This window comes from Physella acuta, unplaced genomic scaffold, assembly GCF_028476545.2.
Source record: "Physella acuta isolate Inbredline_101_S28 unplaced genomic scaffold, ASM2847654v3 ptg000972l, whole genome shotgun sequence".
NCBI lineage: Eukaryota > Metazoa > Mollusca > Gastropoda > Physidae > Physella > Physella acuta.
Window position 1 is genome coordinate 179483 of NW_026732489.1, and position 12275 is coordinate 191757.

Genomic DNA, 12275 nt, shown 5'->3' on the forward strand with positions numbered 1-12275 from the left:
TGTGTAAAGTATAAATAAATTTATCAGAGGTCAACTATTTTGTGTAAAATATAAGCAAATTTTAATGAACTTCGACTCAGTAGGCCACAACTTACAGTTGTACATTTGATATGGATAGCCCACAAGTTCCGCGCTGGCCATGGGAGAGGTCCCTGACCAAGACAGAAGGGTGATCTTGACAAATCTGGCCACAACAGGAACTGACAGCGCCACCCACAAAGGTTGTGAAGGTTTATTTACCTGTACCTTGAGCCAAGATTAATAGAATTTTAAAGTAGCTAATGTACGCATTTTACAGCCTAAATTAAAATCACTAGTTAAGTCACTCAGAACAATAAAATGCAATTATAAATTTTATACTTAAATGAACCAAATATGGATAGTATTATCAAATTTAAAAAAATCATGACAATTTTTTTTCCATCCGACTTCTTTAATTCATTAAACATAATAACTAGTTCGAGTCTTGTCTTTATATATTTTTCTGACAATTACATTTATCTGACCAAACTAAATGATATTCATCTGAGCAAATTAAATGACAGTGTGACCAGCTAAATGACATTTGTCTGACCAGCTAAATGACATTTGTCTGACCAGCAAAAAGACATTCATCTGACCAGCTAAATGACATTTGACCAGCAAAATGAACAACTTACCACACTGTCAGGGTGTGGTTCATACAACAATCCATCAAGCGAGGTGGACAGCGTCAAGCTGAACAGGTTGCCTGCAGTAACACAAGAAAAAATAACTTTGTCTTACTCTTATGTTTTGGAACACAAATTAGTATTCATGGTTTAAAAGCACTATTTAGCTTCATTTGGATTTCACAACTAAAAGCTGATACATCAGATTATACAAGAATTATAAAGAAGCTTTTTTTCATGATACCATGGTAACCAGTTATGAGGCCATGACAGACACATGGGGTGTAAAATGTAACAGCTGGAATCATACCTTTGTTTACCAAATTTTACAAATGGGGTGTAAAATGTAACAGTTGGAATCATACCTTTGATTACCAAAATTTACAAATGGGGAGTAAAATGTAACAGCTGGAAACATACCTCTGATTACCAAGCCTTCAACAACAAAGTAGTCAAGCAAGGTAAACTGTATAAACACATTACTTGTGTTTGTTCCTAACCAGCCACCATAGGTCAACTTCTTGAGATTCATTCTGTTAACAAATATTGGAAAAAAAATATTCACTTAAAAATAATATCAAATTTGTTTACAGCAAAAATAGTCTAAGACTAATTTTTAAAAATCTACTTGGTTATTAAAAAATTAAAATAACTATAAAAATGTTGACTAACGAACTATGAAGTAACTATAAAAATGTTGACTAATGAACTATGAAGTAACTATAAAAATGTTGACTAATGAACTATGAAGTAACTATAAAAATGTTGACTAATGAACTATGAAGAAACTATAAAAATGTTGACTAATGCACTATGAAATGACTATAAAAATGTTGACTAATGAACAGTGAAATAACTTTAAAAATGTTGACTCATGACCATGAGCTATGAAATGACTATAAAAATGTTGACTTATGAACTGTGAAATAACTATAAAAATGTTGACTAATGAACTATAAAATAACTATAAAAATGTTGACTAATGAACTATGAAATAACTATAAAAATGTTGACTAATGAACTATGAAATAACATACAGGGCAGAAAGTGCTGAGCTCACACCAGCTGATGTGAGAATGTCTGCCGCTGAGGCGCCAGTTAGGATAAGGTCACTTTTCAAACCTGGTAACAAAACACAGATATGATACACCATCTGAGATTAAACTAGTTAGTAGTTAAAGGTCTAAATACAGAGAAAGAGAGTATTTATTTACTTGACAATAATGGTCTCAAAAAATGAGTGGAAGGGGTCCAAAAGAATTATCTTTTAATATGTTGTACATTTACTGGTGATGCTTTGTCTCAATTATTGAATGTCATGGAAAAAAGTTTTAAATAAAGCAACATTTTCTGATAAATCCAGATTCTAGTTAAGGCTCCATAATTTTCATGATAAGTGATGTTATCTGTACCTTATTGTATTATCTGTAACTTACTGTACTTAAAACACGTGACATATTGCGAGTCAGCCACCAGATAAGTCGCAGGCTGCACAACTCCATAGCCCAAGAGGTCATCACAACTGTGCTGGGTGTGTTCAGGTTGATACTGCCCTAAAAAGTTTTGTAAGAGATTTGGTTTTCTATGCAGATTTATTGCCCAATAAATTCATTAAAGCAAACTTTAAAAAAATTAAATAATAGGATTTGTAGATAACGTCACAAATACCCCCCCCCCCCCCAAAAAAAATGGGTCCCCACTCACTGAGATCATACACGGAGTACGTGTTTGATAAGGTCGACCCACACAGCTGCATGAACTGCCCAGAGCAGGGCCTGCTGCACAGAGCCCGGTTGCTTAAAATTTGGACCTGCAGCTTGTCAGCACAAAAACAGTCGCCAACTCTGACCAGCGCGTAGCTTCTGTTTTGGTTCAACCCCAGGCAGTAGGAGACACATTGCTGGACACTCATGCCAGAGGTCAGGTTCAGATAGGACATGCCTGACGTGCTGCTGACTGTCCCACATCCACTCACATCTGGGGTTAACAAAACAAGGATTAGTCTAACTTACACAATAAAATAAAATGTAACCTTTACAGTGTCAAAAAATATGACTGTTAAAAAAATTAATAATGTATAAATACTGTTGTGTTAAAAAACATTTTTCATTTATATGACATACTGAGGTAAAAAAAATGTGTTCTGTTTGAAAATAAACCCACATAATTTTAAAATTACCTTGACTGTATTCACAAATAAATGGCAGGTTTGTGGTAGCATAAACCCACATAATTTTAAAATTACCTTGACTGTATTCACAAATAAATGGCAGGTTTGGGGTAGCAGAAGAACCAACCAAAGTGCCTGAAGTGATGTTCAACATGATGTTCTTGCTGGCTGAAAGTTCAGTACATTTTTTTGTTTAAACATCCATTAAAAAGGCCATTTTAGCAGAAGTAAAATTGTGATTCATTTTTATTTTGGCTAATTTAGTCTAATTTAGTCTTATTGAGTCTAATTTAGTCTAATTTAGTCTTATTGAGTCTAATTTAGTCTAATTTAGTCTTATTGAGTCTAATTTAGTCTGATTTCAAACCTAAATTTAGATTGGCAATGATCGGATCATCCACAGAAATCATTTGTCCCAGGGCAGTTGCAAATTTTCCATTTAGGAAAGTACTAAAATATCCCACCTGTTGAGAAATTTGAAAATGTTTGTCTGAGGTCCATTCTGCTTATTACACATTATGTTGAACATTAAAAACCACTCTCAATAAAAATCAATGAAGTAAATTTTTCAGGTAATCATAAACTTGAAAGTTTAGTTTTTAGTTCAGCAACTAAAGAGTTACACATTGTTTACTTTTAAATTGTATCTATACTGCTCAAAAATGGATATTTATCTTAGTCAGATAGCCATTCTATTTTGTTTGTGACTGACCATCCATAGCTCAGCTGTACGAAATGATGAGAAGGACTGGAGAAGTGACAACAGGTTGTTGAGCTCAGTTTGATTGGCAGGTGAAGCCAGGTAGGAGCCCTGAGCCTGACACACCTGTGTGGCTGTGTTGACATTTTTGTCACTCTGTCTGTAGAAGCGATAACATTTTCTTTCTTTGGCTATAAAGCCAGGAGGACACTTCACTGACAAATCTAAAAAAAAAATTCATTTGGATACATTTTTCTAACATTTTTTTTTAACAAAACAGTTTTCTAGTGTATATTTATTGCCTTATAATTTATTTAAATGCTGGAGTATCAAATAATCATATTTTAGTATGAAAAGTTGCGAAAAAGTAACAAAGTTGATGACATGGATTCTTTAGAAAATGGATTAAATGCTAACCGTCAATCCCACAATGTTCATCAGATCCATTAATCTTGTAGGTGGCAGGTATGGTGACAAAGTTGTCGTATAGCACCTGACAGGTCTCTGCTATGTCTTGCTCTTTTCATGCGGCCAAAATAAAACATACAGTAGTGAGTTGAAGGTAGAACAATTCTATCACAACTTGTAGTTTAATTACTCTAGATTTATTATTATGTCAATAAAGATAATACTAGAAATTTTATTTTTAAACAAACTCACTGCAGATCAACATTCCCTTTGAGGGAAAAAGGTAGTGAGCAACGTGTACTTTGTGTGTTCTAAAAGTCTTAAACAAGGATATACGTAACATTGCTGTAGATATAATAAATGTAGTGAGTACCAAAAGTGTGATGTCTGAAGTATCCGACACCGCCACATTTCTGGAGCTTGTTGCCAGGACAAGGGACATCACACAGGGCATCACTTGAATTTACAAACAGGGACATTACCTGAGGAGCAAGATAGAGGAGACATTTTTCATTGTTTGGATTGAAAAATTGTTTATATTGATGATTGGCATGGCTCTTTTAAAATTCCCAAAGAATGATGCATAAAAATAATTCATTGAAACTGAAATTTACTTTTTTTTTTAAAGTATGCTTGGGCTACACAGGCATGGTCAAGTCAAAGAAAACTTACATCAGGAGAGGATTGTGGGTCATAGCATATGCAGTCAGTGGCGGAGATGAACAAGTGGCTCATTGGTTTTGCCTGACACAGCTGTCTGCACAAGGTCATACTCATGGAGGAGTAGTCCTTCAACGTGTAAACACTGTCAGCTAACAAGGTCAAGGTTTTCAGACAACCCAAGTAAGCTAAGAATTAAAAAAAAAATTTATACCAAAAGTGAATTTTATAAATGGCTTTCTTACACAAGATTTATCTGGCATCAACAAGGCATTGTGAGTGACAGATTTGCAAACTCATAGCATCAACTCAATCAAAATATTGGAAAAATTAAAATGAAATAAAATTATAGACCTTATTATACAAATATAAATTTTATTTTTGTGAAACGGTAAAATTAAAGAAGGGTCTAATTTATATGCAAATGTATTACATTAAAATGTGAGTGGAACATCCTGGTATCACAATAAAATGTTCTTACATGTATCTCTCTGGCAGACTGCATGTTCTAAGATTATTCCATTTTGGCCTTTAAAACTTCCATTGGCAGTGATTTGGACATAGATGGACAAACTGGCAGTGGAGAAGACAGTTGCTGGAACTTCAGTCACATTGACATCTGATAAACTTGAGAAAAATAAAAGTTTTACAGTAAATAACAAACATGTGCCAATGTAGGTAAAAATTTATTTTTTCATTAATATACAATCAATTTATCTAACTAATTAAAAAATAGAGACACTTCACTTGCAAATGTTGAAATACATTAGTACAGAATTTTTTATTTGAATAACTATAAACTGTAAATAGGCCTAAGTGTAAAGAAAATTCATGCATAGACCAATTTTTTAATGACAATTTAACAGTCTTATTATAAAAAATACTTCTTTGGTTTAAAGAGATAAGTCTTGCAAAAAGGTGAAATGTTAATATTATGCAGAACGTTTAAGTTTAACAACTTGTATAAAGGTGAAAGGTTATGTACTGAAACAAAAGGTCAAAGGTCACATACTGAAACAGACTCCCATCTGACCAGGTGTAGAGCCCCATATAAAACTGGTCCATCAGTCCAATATACGCCGGCACACTTACAGGATAGTCCAGGTTCCCTTGTAGGGAAATATTTCACTCATTAACTTAACAATTCATTCTTTGTTTTCTTAACACTCACACGGTAGTCCAGGTTCCCTTGTGGGAAAATATGTCACTCATTAACTTAACCATTCATTCATTGTTTTCTTAACAATATCAGATGGCAGATTTGCAGCTTTTATAAATAAAGCAAATTTTTGTTGGTAAATAATTATTTTTGTAACTTCTTTGTAAAACAGGAGGGGAATTTCTTCCTACATAATAAATTATTTCATGTCAACATGTAATGCACCATATGCCCTGTTGACTCAGACTTCATTCTTTTCTGGACACACTCACACAGCCTCCTCCCACAGCCTCCTCCCCCAGCCTCCTCCCCCAGCCTCCTCCCACAGCCTGCCACAGGCTCCTCCCACAGCCTCCTCCCACAGCCGCCTCCCACCCAAGAACAAACTACAAGACAGCAGTTGTAGATTTTAGAGTTCAGGCATAGATGGCTTGTTGTCGCCACCTAATGAGCCTCATATGCCCAGGAGTCCAAACTCTGGACTTTTGGAGTCGGCAACCACAAGCTCTACCACCTGACCATACTGTCCCCATCTAATTAATTAATTAATTAATTAATATGACAACTTCATAGCACTTACATTTTAAGACATCAGTGATTAACTCCCTTGCACTAGCAGCCCTGAGAGTTGCCACAATACTTGAAGGTTGAAACAGACCTGGTAACAAATGACCAAAAATAATTTTTTCAAACGTTTGATGTACCATGCATAGGGGACAATTAAAATAAATAATCTAAATGCAATGTTCCTACCATTAAACCGCTACCATTACACAAATGTCAAAAATAAAAAATAAGTTTGAGGTCCTACCATTACATCGCTGCCAAAAATAAAAAAATAATTTTGAGGGTCTACCATTAGACTGCTGCCAAAAATAAAAAATAAGTTTGAGGTCCTACCATTACACCGCTGCCATAAAGTGCTGGCCTGTGAATTCTTAACAGTATCAACAGCAAAGACGCTATCCTCTACACCAACTCTGTTCCAAGAGTAATCTGAGAAGTTGATTGCGCTGGGGGCGTTGTTATGCCAGAGTTCAAATTGCTGCCTCAAGTAGAGAGAATCTTAACAACAGACAAATGCAGCGTCATGACATGTTTGCAGAAATTTTAAATGTGCAGCATGAGAAGTGAAAGGTGAAATTAACATGAGAGGGTCATTTTAAAATATTTCATATTACTGATTCTGGTGTAAAAGAGTTAAGCTAAATCATTAGTTTATTCTAAGATTGAATTTTCCATTACAAATAAACTCAGTAAAATATTGTTATTATATTTATTTTTCTAAAATTGAAATTTTCACAAATGACCTGTTAATGATGCATTTGAACAGGTATGATAAAAGAGGTATGTTAACATTTGAACAGGTATTTGACCTTTATAAGAGGTAGTTAATTAAAAGATAGAAGAATAGTTATGGTAATTTAACAAATCTATTAGTAGATTAAACACAAATTATGGACAAGTATATTGGCACTACATGTATTAAGGTGTATTGTTTTTTAGCACGCTTTATATCTGTGCGTGAAGTGTGAAACATTTGAAGAATACAAGACACCATCTCTTGCTTTACAAAATATAAAACCACATTTTCTAAAAGTACAAAATAATTTTCACTTTATTCCCAAATTTATATAAACAAGTTTTTAAAGTTGCGGCAAGTTTCCCTATACATAAATATTGACCTATTTTTTTTTTCCTATTGTCAACGCTGAGGGCAAATCACTCCCAAAAGAAACACAAGAGGTTTTTTAAAGACTCAATAAATAGATCTCAAACCATTTCAATGATGATCAATGAAGCAGAGAGGACTGACACTGGAGACTGAATACAAATATCAATATACTGATTGGTTTGATTAATTTAGAATCAATAAATCTATCAACTGCTGAACCAATACATCATTTTGTTTTTCCAACAAAAGAAGTAAATCAATGTTTGAAGTTGTTGGGATAGAAACACATTCCTACAATCAGATTGTATAAAATAATTCTTTTAATTGTTTATAGGCCATACCATTTTTGTTATTAAAATGTTGATTGCAAAATCAAGCTGCCTTTTTCTGTTAGTTGGTTCTAAGAAAAAAAAACAACTAAGTTTGTCATAAGGTGTAAGGCTGTACTGTACCTTTCATGCCACACCAAGTGCTGAGGCCACTCCCTAAAGTGTAGAGTCCAGAGAGTAGCACCCCTTGATTAAATAGCTCTTCACAAGTGGAAGCATTTCTTTTGTAATCTGAAAACAATTGGGCAATGTAATAATTACTATGGTTTGAACTCAGATACTTGGGACAATGTAATAATTACTATGGTTTGAAGTCAAGTTGCTCTTTTAAATGTTGAATCATTTAATATTGAGACTCCATGTGAGTTCTTTACTCTTGAGTAATGGGATGGTGTGTATGTGCATGATTGTTAACCAAAAAGTTCTGGGTAGACCAACCCCTGGTCCACCCTGCACTGATGGGAACAAACTAGGGTACATAACTAAGTAAATCTGGGTGAGCATAGAACTGACCACACTATCCCTTCATTTGCTGAGGTCGCAGAAACAGGCCAACTCTACTTTATTTGCTTTTGATGTGAGCAGAGCAAACAGTGATTTTAAAAGTTAAATGAACCAGTTTACATTATTTCAATGACCTAGTTTATAATCTATAAATGGACATGTTTGACTGACCTAGTTTATAAACAGACATGTTTGACTGACCTAGTTTATAAACAGACATGTTTGACTGACCTAGTTTATTAACAGACATGTTTGACTGTCCTAGTTTATAAACTGACACGTTTGACTGACCTAGTCTATTAACAGACATGTTTGACTGACCTAGTTTATTAACAGACAGGTTTGACTCAGAGGCGTAGCTAGGGGAGGGCGGGGAGGGCGGCCGCCCTGGGCGCCGACCCTAGGGGGGCGCCAAAAGGGGTAGAAAAAAAAATTAAAAGCTCATTTTAAGCTGCAATTTTGAATCATAAACAGTTAAAGTTAAGAAATTTAACGGCCTTTGCATACTGTAAAACGTATATCTTTAAGAAATAGTGACCGGAAAAACCGCTTTCCAGCTTTACTAGATGAGGGGGGGGGCGCTTTTTCGAAGACTAAAATCTGAAAAATTCACACCGGATTAAGGAATAAACCGATATCGCCCAGAAAACAAACCCATTGTACTAAAGAGTATTTTACGATTGTGTAACATAAAAAAGATTTAGCAGACTGTCGGAGCGGGTGGATGGGAAGCGACACTCTTTGCCAAAATTTTAAGAGAGAAGAAAATTAGTATATTGTACTGATTATTACTTTGTTTAACCTAACTGATAATTCTAAATTGCAATGTTGGCTTACTATTATTGAAATTGTTCTAAAGACACGACCAAAAGTAGACCAAATAAGGCTTGCACCTTCTACAAAATAACTCTAAAGCAGTAACTCTTAACTTTTTGGAGTACCGAACCCAACCAGTTTCATATGCGCAATCACCGAACCCTCCTTAATAGTTGTATCTTCCACAATGACAAAATCCGATCGTGAATCCTATGAGTCGGGTGTGTGTCTTGACCAGTGTTTCTTCCAGACTTTTTTCGGAGGGGGGGGGGGGGACTTGAAATTTTCGGAGGGGGGGGGGGGCGGGGGCGGTTGACTTTCTTCGGGGGGGGGGGGGGGGCGGACACAGTTAAAGGTATATATTTTATATATAAATTATATAAATTTCATTTCATTCGGGGGGGGGGGGGGGGGGGCGGTAGAGTTTTTTCGGGGGCTTCCCCCCCCCCCCCTGAAGAGATGCCTGGAAGAAACTCTGGTCTTGACCTTCGCGGAAGCCCTGAGACTGAATTACCAAACCTCTCAGGTTCGATGGAGCCCACTGTTCTAAGCTTTTTTGATTTTCTACTTTATATTCGTTTCGGCATCTTAAGGGGAATTTAATTGGCGTCCAGTGAAGTTTTAGGGAACGACAATCAGCGTAATTGTTAATTTTTTTCCAGACTGTCGCACACACAAACACACACGCATATATATATATATATATATATATATATATATATATATATATATGTATGGGGGCGCCAAAATGAAAGTTCGCCCCGGGCGCCGGGAGGGGTCGCTACGCCACTGGTTTGACTGACCTAATTTATAAACAGACAGGTTTGACTGACCTAGTTTATAAACAGACATGTTTGACTGACCTAGTTTATAAACAGACATGTTTGACTGACCTAGTTTATAAGCAGACATGTTTGACTGACCTAGTTTATAAACAGACATGTAATCCTTGAGGGCGCCACAGTTCTGATGGAAGCCGCAGGTTCTGTTGCACAAGGAATCAGCCCCCGCCTTTACAATGGTTTCATTACCAATACAGTAACAGGCAGTCATCCCAACTACACCAGCCAAAGTCTTGCCTAATCAGGGGAGAAGTAATTATCTTTCTTCCAATTTCATCATCATTCAATCAATAATTATATTTTAAATATTTGGAACTTACAGTTTTAAAAAAAATAACATCCAATCATCCATAGAAAATGAAAGTTTTGATCTAAAGAAGAGAATTTGAAAGTGTTCTACTTTAGAGAGAATCTATACTGGGTGTTTTTACCTGCCCCTTTGCAGGTCTCAAAACACTGGGTCAGGGTGAGGTCTTGGTAGTTGGCCAGAGTTATCTGAACTTCACTGGTGATGTTGTAACAGCCCTTGTAGCCTAAAGGGAGGTAAAAAATCTTTACATTCTAAAGGGAGGTAAAATTTTATGTTCTGAGTGAGTTGCAAAAAAAGGACTAGCCAAAAGCATCAATAATCAATAATAAATAAGTTAATTAAACAAATTGTTATTCTACCAACGACATCCAACAAATGAAAACAGTTACCAGCATCCCTCTCACAAATGTAGGACGCCTTTCCACACGCGACTCCGCTGATTATTTTAGAATCGTTTTTGGCATGGGCGAAGCAGTTGGTCACATAGTTGTCAAGCTCTAGTCGCAGGCTGTCATTGACGTAGGCTCCGTTGTTGTAGCGAAGTTTGGACGACATGTTCCGGTGTTGAAATAGTCCAAATATCCAACTACCTGGGAGAAAAAGATGTGCAAATAGCAAACTACTTGGGGCAGAACATTTCTAAATAAAATAATTGAATTTAAAGTGAGAAATTAAGTTGGTCATAGCCATATTGAGTTTGTCAAATTAAAATAGTCCTATTAAGTTAGTTGTATTGAATTTGTATTTAACTCAATGTAACAAGCCCGCCGGTTGGTTGAGGCCACGCCGGGGGGACGATCTGTCCGGGATTCAAAGGGTCGAATCTAAATATCCATTTTGTTTCCTATTTTATCCGGGGAAAGGGGGCGGGCACCTGGAAGAGATGCCTGAAAGAAACCCTGTGTATTACCTGTGTATCACCTGTGTATCACCTGTGTATCATCTGTGTATCACCTGTGTATCGACTTACTCACGCCAGCCAACATGGGTGTGTCCTGTATGACCGCCAGCAGGTTTTCAGCCTCGTCTTGGGTCTCGTACACGGCGAGATGTCCACCAATGGACGAGCACATAGCAGCTGGGTCAACTATCGTTTCCTGGAAGAACCTGTAGCACTGACCTTCAACTTCTAGCCAGGATTCGGGGCAAGTTACTGTAAACATTTAAACATTGCCTGCTTTTTAAATGTATTTAAATCCTAGTTGCAGATGTTCTAAAGACTGACGATGAGATAGATTCTAGTCACTGACAATCGCAGTAACAATTGCTAGTTTGTCAAAAAAAATTGATTACTTAAACACCAAAATCTGACGTTTAAAATAGTAGTGATACCAGGCATTCAGTGAAAAAAGTATATCCCCTCCCTTCCACAACCATAATAAACCATAACAACCCACCCCCACCAAAACAAACCCACCCCCACCATAACAAATTCCCTCCACCATATCCCCCCCATACTATACCACTCACCTCCAGCATATTCGATGCAGTCTATCACCTCAGTACCATTGGCTGTTTTCACCGTGACGTTGGTGAGTAGGGCGCCAAGAATCATGGCCCTGCACCCCTCCCTCAGAGGCTGGCCTCGGTCTGCTCGTGGAGAAAAAGGCGGGAAAATGTGTGTGTATGTGTAACACATAGACTTTAACCTTTGACCCTTGAACTACCAGGCCAGTGTTTTGCGCTAAGTATATTTTTCTTGCACCTTAACTGAAACACGTGCAACAGGGGGGGGGATTATCTTTGGCGCCCCCACCCACACCAAGCTACGCCCCTGACAACACCTACCTGCGCCCATGACCACCCCTAGTTAAACTCTGCCCACCAATAGCCACGCCCCTACCCACCAATAGCCACGCCCCTGACAAATAAAACCGAACCTGCTGTGACGAAGACGACATTGGAAGCAACGCCCCCACAGTTCTGGTACTTGTTCCGTGGACACGGCACCGTGCACGATTCCCAGTTGATGCTGGTCAAGTTGGAGGTATCTGAAACAGTCACGTGGTGTTATAGCAACAGGTGGGGGGACAGTACTCACCCTATGCTAAG

General features: G+C 37.0%; 1 protein-coding gene across 1 annotated transcript; it reads right to left on the reverse strand.

The window, feature by feature from the left end:
* Positions 1-761: 761 nt before the first annotated feature.
* LOC131954094 (uncharacterized) lies at positions 762-11386 on the reverse strand. The gene is made up of 21 exons (XM_059317616.1): positions 11194-11386; positions 10613-10813; positions 10345-10446; positions 9995-10150; positions 7875-7982; positions 6648-6812; positions 6328-6405; positions 6020-6133; positions 5601-5697; positions 5070-5215; positions 4601-4776; positions 4302-4410; positions 3938-4039; positions 3533-3744; positions 3188-3284; positions 2830-2988; positions 2355-2627; positions 2087-2203; positions 1688-1772; positions 1071-1183; positions 762-766 (listed from the first exon to the last, which is right to left on the reverse strand). The coding sequence occupies exons 1-21, from the start codon at positions 11384-11386 to the stop codon at positions 762-764; spliced, it is 2808 nt and encodes a 935-aa protein (XP_059173599.1).
* Positions 11387-12275: the final 889 nt, after the last annotated feature.

Coding starts and splice junctions, on each gene's coding strand:
- LOC131954094 (XM_059317616.1), bottom strand. CDS start 11,386: ATGTTTACAGTAACTTGCCCCGAATCCTGGCTAGAAGTTGAAGGTCAG. Junction 10,151..10,344: donor TGAGACCTGCAAAGGGGCAG/GTAAAAACACCC, acceptor TCCCCTGATTAG/GCAAGACTTTGGCTGGTGTA. Junction 1,773..2,086: donor TGTCACGTGTTTTAAGTACA/GTAAGTTACAGA, acceptor TTTTGTTACCAG/GTTTGAAAAGTGACCTTATC.